This window comes from Myxocyprinus asiaticus, chromosome 28 (assembly GCF_019703515.2).
Source record: "Myxocyprinus asiaticus isolate MX2 ecotype Aquarium Trade chromosome 28, UBuf_Myxa_2, whole genome shotgun sequence".
Lineage (NCBI taxonomy): Eukaryota > Metazoa > Chordata > Actinopteri > Cypriniformes > Catostomidae > Myxocyprinus > Myxocyprinus asiaticus.
In genome coordinates, this window is record NC_059371.1 from 19,381,319 (window position 1) to 19,399,515 (window position 18,197).

The following is an 18,197-nucleotide window of genomic DNA, read 5'->3' on the forward strand; positions in this document are numbered from 1 at the left end:
CAATGACATGACAAGAATACATTTCACATATACAGAATAAATGTCACACGTATAGTAAATGCTTCCAAGGCAAATTCACACACACTCTCTTTCTAACACACACACACACACACACACACACACTTACGCTGGCATCCCAGTGGATTGTTTAGGCTTAGTCCATAGTGTCCCTCTTTGCAGTAGTCACAGCGCTGACCCCTGACATTCTGCTTACATCGACACTGACCACCAATCATTCCCAGATCTAGATCAGTGTGACTGTCACAAACTCCTCCCTCTAGAGAGCCCACCGGGTCACAGTCACAGGCTGCACACACAGAGAAAACACCCAGGAATAATGAGAGAGGTTTGCAGCATTAATAAGGCGGGAGAGAACTACAGTAGTTTTATCCACTAATCCAACCTAACCAGGTGCTAAATGCTTTGAAATAGTGCTGCAAAATGTATATACAGATGAAGCCATTGCCAATCTTTTCATCACAAACATGTTCTATGTAAATTAGGCTTATTATAGATGGTGCTTTATTCATGAAACTCAGCAGAAAGCAGCTGGCTAACTTACAGATACATGCTGCTGGATCTCTGATATCTCTGGCTGGATCCTGGAAGTAGAAGGGTTTGCAGGTCTCACATTTGCGTCCCATTCTGTTGTGGAGACAGTTTTCACACACACCTCCACTGATGTTTCCCGTAGCCAGATATACAGCCATGTCAAAATGACACTGGTTGGAGTGACCGTTACAGTTGCATTCTGGGAAAAGGTCACAAATGTACATTGTTGCTATTTAGATTGAAGATATAGGGTTCATTTTCTTGAATTTCTCCAAAGCATAAATGTGTTTGTGTGTATCTTACCCTTGCAGGTATGTGTATTATCAGTCTCGGCGGGTCTCCAGGGTGCATCATGGTAGAAATCTCTACACCACTCACAGTTTAATCCCACTGTGTTGTGTTTACACACACAACGTCCATGAATCTGTCCAATCAAAAGCAAAGAGATGAGATATCCTAAATAGTGGGCTTCATTCGAAATGTTGTGTTCCATAACCATGTAAACAATAATCAACTGAAATTATTATCTGAAATCAAAACAAGTTCAAACTCCAAAATGTCAATGGGACTGACTAAACCCACCATGCCAGAATCTCTGGTGGTCACCCCAGGCACTGGTGCACACTCAGACGCATGGCCGTAACAGAAGCAGCTCCCACGCACAACCAGCTCATACAGTGCATAGTAATATTTCTGCAGCACATCAGGACGACGATCAAGCAGGTTATCACCCAGAGTGTGCAACTTAGTGAAGTTTATCCGAAGGTTAGTGATCCGCAACAAATCTGAGGGGAGAATGTAAATACACTTAATGGCTGTATTATGATTGATGGCTAAAACCTCTGGCAAAAATTATGGAATAACCACACTTAGTGGATGTTCACCCAGCTTTTTTACTTCGTAGCAAATAAACAAATCACAGATATGACACAAAACAATTTTTTAATAGCTGAACATTCTGGCTTCGTGAAATATCCCTCAAACCAATTAAATTACATTATTTTAATTAATGGCATATTTTATTTCCAGATCAAATAGAGGAAAAAATTATGGAATTACCTTGTAATTTGCATTTCTAAAACAAATACCAGCACAAATCTAAAAATGCAAAGTAGTCTGCAGTTAAAAGAGAGTGCTTACAGAACTTAACGAGTTGTTGGACATTGCTAACTGAAAGGAAACATGGCCCCAACAAGAGAGTTGTCAATTGAAACAAGGGAAAGGATTATAAAACTCCTTCAACAAGGAAATCCAACACAGAGTTTTGTGCAAGTATAAACAACATGGGAAGGTTATGAAAGGAAAACATACGGGTAGACCAAAGAAGACGTCAAAGTGTCAGGATAAAAAACTCAAAGCAATATGCCTTGAAAATAGAAAATGCACAAAAAAACAAATGAAAAACAAATGGGCAGAAACAGGAGTCAATGTTTGTGACAGAACTGTAAGAAATCTGCTGAATGAAATGTGATTTTGGTACATATGGAAAAGCCAAACAAAAACCAGCAATAACATCTAAACAGTAGAAAACAAGGCTACAGTGGGCTAAAGAGAAGCAATCATGGAGTGTGGATGATTGGATGAAAGTGATGTTCAGTGATGAATCATGAATCTGCATTGGCCAAGGCAATGATGCTGGAACTTTTATCTGGTGCCATTCTAATGAAACATATAAAGATGACTGCCTGAAGAAAACAATCAAATTTCCCCAGTCATTTAAGATATGGGGTTGCATGTCAGGTAAAGACCAGGGGAGATGGCAATCATTACCTCAACAGTCAATGCACAGGTGTACATTTTTCTCATTCCTTTGATAGAAAATAGGTTTGGTGAAGTTATTTTTCAGGATGATAATGCATCTTGCCACAGAGCAAAGAGTGTTAAAGCTTTTCTTCAGGAAAGGCATATCAACTCAATGACACGGGCAGCAAACAGTCCGGATCTCAATCCGACTGAAAATTTATGGTGGAAATTGAAAAAAATTCTTCCATGACAAGACTCCATCCTGCAAAGCTGATCTGTCAACCGCTATTCGAGAAAGTTGGAACCAGCTTGATGGAGAATATTGCTTTTCATTAGTAAAGTCCATGCCTCAAAGAATTCAGGCCGTCATAAAAGCCAGAAGAGGAGCAACAAAGTACTAATTGTTTTTTTTTTTTGTTTTTTTGATGATTCCATAATTTTTTTCCTCAACATTGAGTGATTCCATAATTTTTTCCTCTACTTGATCTGCAAAAAAAAAAAAATGCCATTAATTAATGTAATTTAATTTGTTTGACGGATGTTTCACGAAGCCAGAATGTTCAGCTATTAAACAAAAATTGTTTTGTGTCATATCTGTGATTGCTACAAAGTAAAAAATCTGGGTGAACATCCACTAAGTGTGGTTATTCCATAATTTTTACCCGGGGTTGTACTTTCCTTGGAGTGTTGTATCTGTGCTTCCATGTTCTACTGTCTCTCTCAATTATAATAAAACTGTCAAGTAGTTCTGCACTAACCTTGAATTTCAAGACTGTATGGGTCTTTCACATGGATTGCAGGATCAAGAACTTTGTAAATAACCTAAGACAAATAAAAACAATACGATCTTATAGCAGTAGTGGGACTAGAAGTGAACATTGCATAGCAAGAGTAACAATAAAGAATAAAATGGTAAAAGATTAAGAATACATACAGTGCTGTGGAAAGTATTTGCCCCCAAGTATTTCTTCTGTTTTTGTGTATTTTTCATACTTAATTATTTTAAATCTTCAAACGAGATATAACATAAAACAAAGGCAACCTGAGTAAACAAAAAAATTAAGTTTTCATATATATATATATATATATAAGTTATCCAACACCTATATCACCCATGTGAAAAACTAACTGCCTCCTTAAACTTAATAGCTGGTTGTGCCACCTTTAGCAGCAACAACTGCAACCAAACGCTTCTGATAACTGGAGATCAGTCTTTCACAACGCTGTGGTGGAATTTTGGCCCACTCTTCTTTGCAGAACTGTTTTAGTTTAGTTCAGCCACATTGGAGGGTTTTTGAGCATGAACTGCCCATTTAAGGTCCTGCCACAGCATCTCAATAGGGTTCAAGTCAGGACTTTGTCTAGGCCACTCCAAAACTTTAATTTTGCTTCTTTTGAGCCATTCAGAGGTGGACTTACTCCTACGCTTTGGATCAATGTCTTGTTGCATAATCAAGTTGCGCTTGAGCTTCAACTCTCAGACTGATGAACGGATGTTTTCCTATAGGATTTTCTGGAAGAGAGCAGAATTCATGTTTCCCTCAATTACTGCAAGTCACCCTGGCCCTGAAACAGCAAAGCATCCCCACACCATCACACTACCACCACCATACTTGACCATAGGTATGATGCTCTTTTTGTGGAATTCTGTGTTGATTTATGCCAGGTGTAATGGGACCCCTGTCTTCCAAACAGTTCCACTTTCGACTCATCAGTCCACAGAACATTCTCCTAAAAGGTTTGATGATCATCAAGGAGTGTTTTGGCAAAATTCAGAGGTGCCTTAATCTTCTTCTGGGTTAGCGGTGGTTTTCGCCTCGCCACACTTCCATGGATGCCATTTTTGGCCAGTGTTTTTCTGATAGTGGAGTCATGAACAGTGAGTTTACTGATGTGAGAGAGGCCTGCAGTTCCTTGGGTGTTATCCTTGGCTTTTTTGTGACTTCCTGAATGAGTCGTTCCTGTGCTCTTGGAGGAATTTTGGAAGGTCTGCCACTTCTGGGAAGTTTCAGTACTGTGCCAAGTTTTCTCCATTTGGAGATAATGGCTCTCCATTTGGAGATACAGTGCATCCGGAAAGTATTTTGTTATGTTACAGCCTTATTCCAAAATGGATTAAATTCATTATTTTCCTCAAAATTCTATATATATATATGTGATTTTTTTTTTCTGTTTTTTATTTTTAATAAATTTGCAAAAATTTCAAACAAACTTCTTTCACGTTGTCATTATGGGGTATTGTTTGTAGAATTTTGAGGAAAATAATTAATTTAATCAATTTTGGAATAAGGCTGTAACATAACAAAATGTGGAAAAAGTGAAGCGCTGTGAATACTTTCCGGATGCACTGTATTGCTTCAATATATAACATTATCATTTAAAAACTGTATTTTGTGTTTACTCAGATTGCCTTTGTTTTATGTTAGAGTTTGAATTTTTGAAACAATTTAGTATGAGATATACACAAAAACAAAAGAAATCAGGATGGGGCAAATACTTTTCCTCAGCACTGTACATATGAAAATAACCTCCACACCCACTCACTTCTCCCTCAGTAGAAGGCTCAATATCAGAGTAGCGCTCCTCACAGATGACCTCATCAATAAATCGAAGAGAGTGGGCAGGAACTGTGGGGAAAGTCTTGGTGCAATTGTAGGCAAAGTAGCGATACGGCCTCCACGTCCGGCCAAAATTAGAAGAACGCTCGATCAGCATAGCAGCTGGCCTAAAAGTCTGTGGAGATGCAGGTAGAGTAAGGCAAAAGCCCTTGCAATGTCTGGACAACAGAGTTTAAGTAATCTGGTGTAAAGAAAGGAAAACTAGTCTCAGTTATGCACATACAGTACCTTAAACTTCATGATGAGATGAGTAAAGTGGAATTCTGCTTCAAGATTCAGTCTAATACTGACATTCTCCTCTCCTGCACACAAATGAAAGTGTTAGCAGAAATATGTACTTTAAGTATTCAATTTAACTCACATACTGACAACTGATCTCTACACATACACATACAGTATGCACATACATTGGCTCAAACAGCATGTGGACACTTAAGCCACAGTTACAGATGTCTGAATTGCATTACATTACACAACAAAATATCAAAGCAAGCGGTTCAAAGCACAAGCACACTTTTCAAGCAAAACATTTCACACAACAACAAAAAAGTTTGTGAGGTTTTACATAATAAAACTATACATAAACTATTCAAGATCAAGACGCAAAAGTGTGGTTGAACAAGTCCATAGTTAAAGGGATAGTTTACCCAAAAATTTAAATTCTCTCATGATTTACTCACCCTCCTGGCATTGCAGATGTGTATGACTCTCTTTCTTCTGCAGAACACGAATGAAGATTTTTAGAAGAATATCTCAGCTCTGTAGGTCCATACAATGCAAGTGAATGGGTGCCAAAATTTTGAAGTTAAAAAATCTACATAAAGGGATCATAAAAGTAATCCATATGACTTCAGTGTTTAAATCCATATCCTCAGAAGCAATGTAATAGGTGTGGGTGAGAAACAGATCAATGTTTAAGTCAATTTTTTTATCATAAATTATTTTTCTTGCTCAGTAGGGGGCGATATGCATGAAGAATGTGAATCACCAAAAACAGAAGAAGAATCTGTGAATGTGAAAGTGAAGTGGAGATTGACGGAGCAGGGAGGAGAATTTTTAGCAAAAAAGGACTTAAATATTGATCTGCTTCTAAAGATGTGGATTTAACCACCAGAGTCGTTTGGAGTACTTTTATGTTGCCCTTATGTGGATTTTGGAGATCACAATTTTGGCACCCATTCACTTGCATTGTACGGACCTACAGAGCTGAGATATTCTTCTAAAAATCTTCGTTTGTGTTCTGCAGAAGAAAGAAAGTCATGCATGAGGGTAAGTGATGAGAGAATATTTATTTTTGGGTGAACTACCCCTTTAATGTGATTAACTACAGCTGTGGTTACTCTGATAAGAGACGTCGGTGAACATGAGGGGAACTGACTTCATATATCCACTAAAATTACCGTGGCACCAGTCGGTTAAAAGTAATAGTAAATATGGTGGAGAAAAGTGTCCAAATACTTACTGGGACCACTGTATACCAAAATATACACGCACACACACACACACACACCATTTACAGATTGCCACCATGTAAGTTCTCCTCTGCTGTCTCTCTGGTAGATTACATTCTCCACTGGGTGGCTGTTTCTGCGGTTATAGGGGTCATATGGCTCCTGAGAGTTACATATAAAGCACTTATCTGACTCCTAAAGAAAAAGAGAGAGAAATAAAAGTTCACTTCTGCAAGAATACTTCATAACAGCAGCACATTCTGATTGGAGTCGCTCTGCACCTTTAAGGACTTGAAGATCCCATGTTATGGCTTAAAGAGCACAGTTTTCTGTAAAGTGTTGTAAAAGTATTTACAATTGAAACAAGAAGTCCAGGCAGGACATATTGAAATGTGTTTGTCCACTTTTTAAAACAGCCAATAGACTTAAGTTACGTCACAGTCATGATTTGCTACTTTCTGGTCTGTTGCAGGGGGAGGGACATTCTCATTCTAGAGAGCATCTGATTGGAAAAAAATCTGTGTAGTGCAACATGAGTCATCAATATTTTTTATTTGTCTTCTGGACAAGAAAGACTGTCAATTTTAAATGTGTAAATCTACCAGGGTGACCAGACGTCCTGGTACAGTCCCGATTTTTCAAGCCGTGTCCCGCCACCCAATGGAGGTGCAATTGGGATGCCTTTTTTCCTGATAATCAGTCTTAGCTTAAATATTTTATGAAACTGACATTGCTGTGCTTCATGAGTAACAAGCGACTGTCAGAATCAGCGGTACTTTCTTCGAGCAGCTCCCAGCCTGTGCTAAACTTTTCCCCTTTGCCCCAACCTACCTCTGATACTGTCTGTCTGCCCATAAGAAAAGTCTCCTTACCTGCTAGAAGCCAAAAGATGGGGAAGGATAGGTGATATTAGTACAAGTCAAGGTAATCAAATGGCAAAATAAAATGTGTCCTCTTCATATAGCCTACTCCATCCTCTCATCTGACATAGGCAGCAGTCAGTAGAATTGCACGCATGTTCCTAATGAGCCAAATGTCCAATTTTCATTTTGTTGAAAACAACTGTACAGAATTGTCCTATCGCAAAGCTGTTACTGGTTTATATCTTTCTCCACAAATGTGCAATTGAAACTGAGCATATATCGTGTGTGCTGGGCTTTGCTTGTACTGTAAGCTAATACTGGGGAGCTGTTAAAGTGAAAACAGGAATTTCAACTAGTAACTTAAGAAGCACAAGTGAATACATTTAACCTAAGTGAAATGACTACGTATTCGGTAGAATAATAGTGACCAAATATGAAGCTTTGATACGTTTAATGTATAAGAGCATCATTAAATTCATTTTTTTATTTTGGGACACATTTCAGTTCTGCACTGATTGACCGTATAAATTCAGCACGATATTAAGTGGATGTTTTCATCTGTCATAAGTTCTGTATCATATCTACACAAAGTCTATTTTTACCAATTGTAGTGTTGCCAGATCTCGCAAGAGAAACAAGCTACCTGGTCTGGAAAGACAAGCCCAAAATAAGCCACTTGCCTCACCAAAAGAAGCGAAAATAAGCAATTAAATACTTTCCTGTGTGGTGGATTTATCAGCATAGAAATCATAACAAGCATTCAGTTAATTAACAGTTAAGTACAATTTTAATTAAAGATCTGCTTCTCTGTAAAAACCTGGCAGCATCAGATCTGTATTGATGCATCATATCTAACAATAATTAATCGAAGACTTGGGAACAACTGAGAAAGAAACTTTTTACCTCCAATAAAAACATTCCTTGTGTCTGGATTAGCCTTGCAGTATACTGTATGTAGTAACTATACATAGTTGTTAAATGGTCATAATTCAGAGAATGCAACATCCACAATGGGCAATTAAGCAAAGAAATGTGTGACGTAGCAGTTTCCTTCAGGATCAAAGGACATGTTTAATTTTTTCCAACAATGTACTGTGATAAACCCTTTGGCCTTTAGTTTCATGAAAAAAAGTTATTGGGAAAAAAATGTACCTGTTATAACCGTTACCAGCATTTAAAATCAACACTTTCAATCCAGAACAATTGAAAATCACTTTGTTCCTGTTTTCGTTTACATTCTGCAAATAATTTTGTTCAGTTTTCAGTTTTCGTTTTCATTCCTTGAACTGTTTTTAATCCCTGCTTAGAAGTTTGTGCAAAACTACAAACTTTCACTTATATCAGCTGATAGAATAATTTACAGTTTATTGTATACACATTTTTATAGAGGTAATTTTTCTTGCTTTGGTGGGGAAGGGGGGGTTGCATCCCGATTTTTTTGTCATGATCATCTGGTTACCCTATTATCTGCAAAAATTATTTTTTATTTATTTATTTTCAAAATGATGCAGTACACTAGCATATAAAAGAAAACGCACATGGACTAAAAGCCACAAAACTCTAATTTTGATATCACGAGCTCTTTAAACTCTCTTGGCTGGTGGCTTAAGTAGCTACCAAAGTGATGCAAAAATTCTGGGTCATAGCTTGGGCATAATGTTCCCTCAGAATGGGGGGCAAGTTCCATGCCAACCTGGAAACAGAGGAAAGGGGAATGGGCCTCCTGGAATCAGGTCAGAACATGAGAATTGACATGGAAGAATGCCAGAGCACTTTGTCTATGCTGGGTAGTTGTCATGGGCAACAAAATCTCCAGCAGTGGCCTGGCTAAAAAATTAAGACACGTATTTTTTCAAACACAATTTAAAAGGTCACGGCAAAACCAGAGAAGTACCCCAGTGTCTATTTCAGAACATCACCACCTCTACAATAATGTGTTTACAGACTGGACACACACTCATAAGCTGGGTTTCCATCAAAATGTTTTGCATTTTAATGCACATTTCTGAAAATTCGACTAAAGAACATTGCGAAAAATCACACGTTTCCATGAACAATAAATGCGCATTATCTTGAGGGAGCCCGCCTTTTTATCATGGAGCAGCTGAACGACCTCTTTGCTTCGGGCAGAGGTGTATTTGCTGTAATAAAGCAGTTGTACATTATGTTATTAAATGCTGCCAGGAGATGTTGCAAAATAAGTGCAATAGCTCACATAACAAGGGCTCAAATGGCTATTCTCCATATACCTGGGAGTGCCCACACTCAAAACAGTTCTGGTGGATTGTGAGGACCCACTTTAACAACAATCTGTGGGTGAAGCACTTTCAACCAACCAGGGCTAAGTTTGAGGAATTGTGTGCCATGGTCGGGCCTTTCGTTGAGCCAGTCACGTCAAGCTCTCACACACCTATAACATCCGACGAGCGCATTGCCACTGCGCTTTAAAAATGGTCATAACACGTCATTGTTCATGCAAATAAGCCGTTTCCATCACTTTAAAGCGCATTTTAACTTATGCAAAACTCTACAAAATCCACCTACTAGTGCATTAAATTTTATGCAAATTTTTAGAGTTTATTTGCATATCGTTTCCATTCAGGATTTCTTATGCACATTTTCAAAAATCACTTAAAAAAGTTGGTTGGAAACACAGCTATAGATACAAACACCAACAATAGGATTAGCAGTGATCAAACCACTTTAAGGATTATGAACTACAGGAATGCTGCGTTGGGGCCCTACAAAAAAACAAAACAAAAAAAAAATAAAACACATTTGTAATTCCTCTACCACAACTTTCGCCCACCCCCAAGTCTCTATAGATATTCTAGTTTCTTTAATATGGCTCAGGTGCTGCATTATAGAAACGTATTAAGTTAGGATCTAAGAAGATAAGATTATTAAAGGTGCACTCAGTAATTTTTTGTTTTGCCAATATGGCAGTCATCTTGGACTTACACTGACATCTAGGGGCATGGATGCAGCATCATTCAAATGCAATAGTTTTCAGTCACAAATGTCATTGTAGAAATTCACTATTCACAGTCAGCCTTGATTAATTGAAAGTGTCCAATAACAGCGTGAGGCAAGCACCACTAAACATACAGTTAAAGTCAGAAATGTACATACACATAGGTTGAAGTCATTAAAACTCATTTTTTAACCACTCCACAGACTTAATATTAGCAAACTTTAGTTTTGTGCATAACACGAGTAATTTTTCCAACAATTGTTTACAGACAGATTGTTTCACTTTTAATTGACTTTATCACAATTCCAGTGGGTCAGAAGTTTACATACACTGTGCATTTATGCAGCTTGAAAAATTCCAGAAAATGATGTCAAGCCTTTAGACAATTCGCTTCTGATAGGAGGTGTACTGAACTGGAGGTGTTCCTGTGGATGTATTTTAAGGCCTACCTTCAAACTCAGTGCCTCTTTGATTGACATCATGGAAAAATCAAAAGAAATCAGCCAAGACCTCCACAAGTCTGGTTCATCCTTGGGAGCAATTTCCAAACGCCTGAAGGTACAATGTTCATCTGTTCAAACAATAGTACGCAAGTATAAACACAATGGGACCACGCAGCCATCATACCGCTCAGGAAGGAGACACATTCTGTCTCCTAGAGATTAATGTAGTTTGGTGTGAAAAGTGCAAATAAATCCCAGAACAACAGCAAAAGACCTTGTGAAGATGCTGGAGGAAACAGGTAGACAAGTATCTATATCCACAGTAAAACGAGTCCTATATCGACATAACCTGAAAGGCTGCTCAGCAAGGCAGAAGCCACTGCTCCAAAACTGCCATAAAAAGCCAGCCTACAGTTTGTAAGTGCACATGGGGACAAAGATCTTACTATTTGGAGAAATGTCCTCTGGTCTAATGAAACAAAAATTGAACTGTTTGGCCATAATAACCATTGTTATGTTTGGAGGAAAAAGGGCAAGGCTTGCAAGCCGAAGAACACCATTCCAACCGTGAAGCATGGGGGTGGCAGCATCATGTTGTGGGGGTGCTTTGCTGCAGGAGGGACTGGTGCACTTCACAAAATAGATGGCACAATGAAGAAGGAAAATTATGTGGATATATTGAAGAGTTGTGGCAAAATGGCTTAAGGACAACAAAGTCAAGGTCTTGGAGTGGCCATCACAAAGACCTAACCTCAATCCGACAGAAATTTGTGGGCAGAACTGAAATAGCGTGTGCGAACAGGGAGGCCTACAAACCTGACTCAGTTACACCAGTTCTGTCTGGAGGAATGGGCCAAAATTCCACCAGCTTGTGGAAGGCTACCCAAAATGTTTGACCCAAGTCAAATACTAAATACTAACAAAGTGTATGTAAACTTCTGACCCACTGGGAATTTGATGAAAGGTATAAAAGCTGAAATAAATCATTCTCTCTACTATTATTCTGATATTTCACATTCTTAAAATAGTGATACTAACTGACCTAAGACAGGGAATGTTTTCTACAATTAAATGTCAGGAATTGTGAAAAACTGAGTTTAAATGTATTTGGCTAAGGTGTATGTATATTTCTGACTTCAACTGTAGCAGACAATTTAAACTAGTACTCCATCTGATCCTCATTCATGATGGTTGTTTACCAATGCAAACCGAACAGACATACTACTGACATATGAGTTGACAGACAGTTGACAGGTAACACCTGCGCCGAGGACCAAATGGGTGTAACGCTCCATGTCTAGGATGTATGGTTCCTCCAGGCAGTTAAACAGTTTCTGTCAATGTTATGCTCCTTAAATGCTTTAATGACTAATGCAATACATTTAAAAAAAAATTAGAGCAATAAGAATTTTAACAGACATTCATAGACCAACAAACATTAAACATACTTGTAGTGAATGAAAGTACATTTTATGAGGGCTGAAAGGAGTGCTTTACTCACTCTTGAAAGAAAAAAGGGAGGAGTAGTGTTTCAGGATAAAAGAGAGAAAGCAAACAGGGGTAGATGTAAGAGATGAATTCAAGATCTTTTAAATTTGCCCAGGGCGCCATACAAGCTAGAACTGCTACTTATGTAAAATATCGACTGACCCTTACATTTGCGTATATTGCTCGTACATTGGGGGAATCTCTGAGTTTTATGTAAGAGGGAAACCCCACTACTTCATCGCAATTCGGCTGCAGGTCACGATGGAAAGTTAAGGAAACAAACACAGCAAATGACATGTTTGTTATTTACGCAAGCACTGTGGGGAAATTACGTTGCCATGGAAAAAGCTGCATACTGACTGAGCCGCATGTATATGGGAGTAAAGAGTACGCTGCTTATACAGTGCAGTTTATAGTGTAAATGGGAATGCCCCTTTCTCGCAATAAGCCCTTTTCTCACAATATGCCGCTGTGGGGACGTGGTCATATGTCTGCTTGCGGAAGAGAGGGAGTGGTGTGGCTCGTCAAGCTGGTTGGCATGATTTCTAACAGCTGTTTCTCATTACAGTGATGGTGGAGAGAGCCCTTTGAAGCAGCCAAACATGCCAGAGAAGACAGAGAGAGAACAAGTGTGCAGCGTAGGCATCTGTTTACATTGAGTTTTTAATTTATTAAGTATGGAGAAGTTTATGTATATTATGAAGAGTGTTGATTATTGAACTGAGTGAAAACACTGAATAGAGTGCATACGCTGCACACAAAGGCAAAGGAAATAAAAGCCTTACCTGAAGCGTGTCACTGCTCGCCGTCTCCTCCTTTCCACACCCGAACACAGACATTGTGTCACAGCCGCTTATTGCGAGAAAGTGCCGTTACAGTCAATATTTTACATCGGTGTATATAAATGGGTATAGTTTATAGTGAATGTGCTTTTCCCACTGGACTACCAGAAATGTTGAATTCTTTGCGGGGTGTTGACTTGTTGTTGGGATTCATCCTATGACGTTTGATATCCAGTCTGTTCACACACATGCGCACACCTCCAAAACCTGTTTGAATGCCACTTATACGTTTACATGACCACATAAGCCGCATTCTCCGGGAGAAACCTAGGTGTGTTAAACCGATTTCTCTTAATTCCTTAAATGGGTAAGGAAAACAGCGTTCTCCTTTACATGACGTTTCAGAATGACACTGTCTGCAAAAACCCTGGAATAAACCTTTTTTTTAATTTTTTTTATTGCATGTAAACATGGACAATGAAAATGTATGAATGCTTAGTATCCATGCGATGAGTGTCTGAGTGTGTGTGTTACTTATGTATCTGTAGTTTGGGGACAAAACTGTTCGTGCAAATGTATCTTTCGTGCATGAAAAAACTTTTGATTTGAGCTAAAGCAGGTTATGTGAGCAAGCACATCTATCTTCATATGACAAATAATATCCGTCATCACAGACAAGGCCATACATGCAGAGAGAGCACCACTGACGACTGCACTGTTTACACAGCATGAGATCAATTACATGGAGCTTTATGTTTACTGTATTTAAAGAGAAAGAATAAAGAGGGGTGCAGAAAACATTTTGCTTTAAATATCTTTCAATTGAACTGTAAACATGATTTTGTTTTCAATTTTGTTTAATAGAGGTGTAACAGTTCAAATTTCTCAAAGTTTGGTTTGTATCATGGTTTCAGGGGCTTCTCCATCTGTGGCTTATCTTGTGAAATTGCCATTTTTAATTGTTTCACACCAAATTGTGCATATTGTGAGGACAATGAAATAAACTAAATCTAACAGTTGATTGGACAGGTCTCCAACATAAAGGAGACACATGTTAAACACAAGTCCATTATTTGACGGACTTACCTTGATGCAAGATCTGTCATTATATGTGAGATACTGTGTGTTTCAAACCATGAGTGTCAAAGCAATCAATGTTATCACTGATTTTCAGCAACTTAATGTCAGCCATAAAATTTCTGATGTGATTTGAACATGTTTTCACAGTCACCATGTCTCTCACACATGCTCAGTCATAAACAGCAAGGCGTGATTCGTAATGTACAGTCAATTTGACACAGTAACAGCTATGATGGCTCTTCAATGGTAACAGCATGGAAGGGTTAAATGAGCAAACTACTGTAGATGAGGTTATTTAATGTTGGGCATACCTGTAGATGACTGACAATGCAGTACAGCTCAGGTCCTTCCATGCCACAGGTGGAGGTGGAAGTCAGGTTGACATCTCGGCCAATCAGAAGGTTCCCTGTCGCCGGGTAGCAGCTGCCTTCCATGCAGCCATGTGGGGCTGAGGGGACATCCTGAGCCACAACTGGAAGAACTTGACAGAACACACACAGGAAGTGGAGGGGAAGAACAGAATAAGACATTCTGTTTAAGAAATTCTGTTTCTAACAAAGGTCTGAATGCAACTGAACTTCAAACAAGTCAAACAAATCCACGTTTCAGTCTTTCCTGAACCATAACACCACAAATCACAGACAATAATTGGTAGAGGCATGGCATACAACCAGCACAGCTTCTGTTTGATGACCTCATGCAGCTCCTGGTCCCGCCCAGGCGGCAGAATCTAAGAGGGAGTGTTTAGTTTCCCAATGAGTTGGGAAAATAACTGGCTTTATTCCACATGGTTACCTCTGCAAATGCAGGACTCAAAATACACAGCTTTTGGCATTCAAAATCCACACAGATTATTATGGGGTTACCTGACATTGTGAGATACAGATGTGTGGGAGGTCTTGTGTGGATTTTGAACATTCACCTCTAACTATGACGAACCACCAATAAAAAGGACTAACACAAAGACCATTCCATCAAACTGTGCTAAATTATGATGTTGAAAAGGATTTGGTAGTTTGTTCATACAATTCACTTGCAACAAGGATATGCAGTACATTGTTTGTGGTGCCGACCACAATGTGTTTAATGTGGTGTATTATTGGCTGCTGTGAGCATGAAACAATTGAAATTGAAGAGAGACATTTACAAACCATTTACAAAATTACAAAATGTATGATTTTCAGTTAAAACTTTTGCATATTGTTGGGTTTTGAAGTTCATGGTAATATTAATAAACATAAAAATATTTTGTTGGGTTGCCACTTGATATCCAATGTAAAATCATAGTCCTGAAGCAAAACCAGTTGAGAACTACCAAAGTAGATGTAGCAGGATAGCTTGACACAGTGGGGCTGTTATAACACACAGGTCTCAGAGGGCCAATGGCCTCTGACAGGCTCATGGACAGGCGTGAACTTCTCATTCTTTGGGCCCCCTGGCGCTAACATTTTACACACATCACTGACTATGAATAATAATTCCATCATTTCAATAGAGAATAATGAGAGAGGGAATGAGTGATGGTGAATAAGGAGAGTGGACTCGAAACATAAAAGCTAAAATGACGAAGCAAAAGAGGTTGTGGTCAGTAGACCTTGGCGATATATTGAATATATTTGCAATGATTTTGCTGCAACATTGTGAATATCGATGTGTTTTAGTTTGTACATTACAGATTTTGAATCTACTTTAAATCTCTGATTGAAAAAAATAACCCTTTTAAGCCATATCTGAGCAAATACACAAATATATCAAATACTGTCTAAAGTCTAAAGAAAAATAGAGATGCAATTTTTTAATGTGTAAAATGTGTACAGGAAATAGATGTTTAGAAATATGACTACTGTAAATCATTCAATTACCCACCCCTTTTGTTTGCATGGTTATGAGTGTGCAGATAAGCCTACAAAGTTCATGAAATATCGAAACCAGGCCCCTTCTCAGGTCAAAAATGTAACAACAACAGGTGCCATAAATTCCTTTAGGTTATGTAAGCTAATAAGTCATAGTGATAAACTAAAGTTAATTTGTGAGCTGGAGAACTGAAAGGTCTTACAGTTAATTTACAAACCATTAAATTCCACACAACAATAGAATAAAAGTTCTGATCTTTGGAATGTGGGTCTGCACACATCCAACTCTTCCTGGATAATCAGCTGCACTATAGACAGCGCACAGGGCGATTAAACTGCTGTGAATACCAGTAATGCAGCAGGACAAATGTTACGTGAGGGCTCAACAATTAGCAGCATCATACCAAAACGCGAGACCTGTCACTGATACTGTGCTAATGGGCTTAGAAAACTTTGATCAAGTAAAGGTCTAGCAAAAGCTCTGACAGGATACCCAGTGGAGTTTACAATTACATCTCTCAAAGTAATCTACCTGGCTGTAATGATCTAAGTTTTAGGCAACTAAATGTTGCGACTCAAGAAATGTCAATTTTTTTTAGTAGCGTGACAGTAGCTGATCTGTTTTCAAGATCAAAATCTAATAACAAGCTACTTTTTGCAAGTAGCAGTGTAGTGTGACAAAACACCACATTGTACTGCACACAGAGCTGTACAGCTGAGTGAGAGGAGGCAGTAATCAAACGCACTGTTCTAGAATTTCTTCACAAATTTCTCAAATAGCAAAGTTCAAGTCATTTTAGTAAATTACCTAATTAGGACGGTAAAAAAACAGTTCAGAGAAGTCCTTTTGTGGCATTGTACGTGTCCTTCTGTGAGCCAAAATATTTGTTAAATACTGCTGTAAATGTTTTTTAGTTTTAATACTTTTATCCATCAACTCACAATTAGCCTGCTTTAGTTAGGTCTGCCGGAACCAGAAACATCTATCATGATCTATAACTCTGCATAAAATTGAATGGCATCTACACTAAAATTATTAGGCGGCCAAGCATCGAAGCTGCTGGAACCCTATTGTAACAGCACTGATTATCTTTCGTTTTCGAATTCTTATTTATTTATTTTTTCTGCCCTAAAAGTGTCTGGGCGTCAGAAACCGTATATTTTTTTCCCACCATTTTTCCGCCACTCCTCCTAGACTGTTTGTCCGATCAGCCCATAATTTGGTGTACATCATCTACAGACCCTCCTGACAAAAAGTTATCATAAGATTTTCAATACGTGAAACTGTTCCGAAGAAATTAACGATACGATTCTTTCAGTTTTTATGCAGTTTGAGTAATTGATACAATATCTACTCAACACAGACTCCAAAAGTAACCAAACTTGGTACATACTCAACAGAACGTTTAGAAGACAACAGCAAAGTTTTGTTCAATTTCACCCACAGGGGGTGCTACAACTAAAAAACTGTACAATTTACAGCCGTTTGAGCGACAAAGTTTAAATTAAATATGCATCTTCCTTGGTTCAAATGCTAACATATTCTTAAAAAAATCGATTCAACAAATTAACAAAAATGGATGCCAATGGCCAATCAATTTTCAGCACCTTATAACTCATATTGGGAATGGCCGAGGGTTATGGAAATTACTATACACAAGCAGGGTGTCAACTCGAAGCCACATATCAAATTTTGTGACAATCAGCGACACGATGGCAGTATAATTAGCTAATTCACTTTTTTGCTCATAACACCAGAACCATATAGGCTACAACACAATTGTGTAGCTTCTCTGAATCCACCAGTGCCCCACAATGATATGGTCACTTGAATTTCCATTTCTGCAAGATTGTTTTTTTTTTTTTACAATTTTGATTTATTCAAAAAAACATACTTTTTCGAACTCGTCCTAGGCCGTTTGCCCGATTTTCACAAAACTCGGTATATATCATCTATAGACCCTTCTGACAAAAAGTTATCAAAGGAATTTTGATGCGTTGAATCATTTCAAAGATATAAGCAAATATGTTTTGGGCATGGCCCATAATGACTAATTAGCTTGTATCTTGTGTGCAATTTTCAAACTTAACAAAATTTGTACACATGGACAAGAGAACCCTCTGAGGTAACATAAGTTTCATTCATTTTTGATGGTAGGGGGTGCTATAAATTAACCCTTGTGCGTCAATTTATAAAAGTTGCTCAGAGGTCTTTAAATGTCCATGTGAAAAACCATAATAATATTATATATTAATATTATTTTACAATTACAATGAGTTAATTTTTTTAACCAACATCAGTCCTGCTCATAACTACCAAATATTTATTCATTTTCAGGATTTTAACCCT

The 18,197-nt window shown here is 38.2% G+C and overlaps 1 protein-coding gene across 3 annotated transcripts in view; it reads right to left on the reverse strand.

Annotated features, from left to right (window-relative positions):
* LOC127419051 (laminin subunit beta-2-like) overlaps positions 1-18,197 on the reverse strand; it is an 89,057-nt gene that overhangs the window by 22,453 nt on the left and 48,407 nt on the right. For 2 of the 3 annotated variants that reach the window (XM_051660102.1, XM_051660103.1), the window contains exons 3-11: positions 14,306-14,475; positions 6,424-6,559; positions 5,142-5,215; positions 4,840-5,028; positions 3,054-3,117; positions 1,135-1,337; positions 856-976; positions 563-751; positions 128-307 (exon numbers count right to left, since the gene is read on the reverse strand). In XM_051660102.1, coding sequence (XP_051516062.1) covers positions 128-307; positions 563-751; positions 856-976; positions 1,135-1,337; positions 3,054-3,117; positions 4,840-5,028; positions 5,142-5,215; positions 6,424-6,559; positions 14,306-14,475 — 1,326 coding nt within the window. Of the gene's footprint in view, positions 1-127; positions 308-562; positions 752-855; positions 977-1,134; positions 1,338-3,053; positions 3,118-4,839; positions 5,029-5,141; positions 5,216-6,423; positions 6,560-14,305; positions 14,585-18,197 lie in introns of those variants that run through there. The other variant, XM_051660101.1, reaches the window with a different exon arrangement.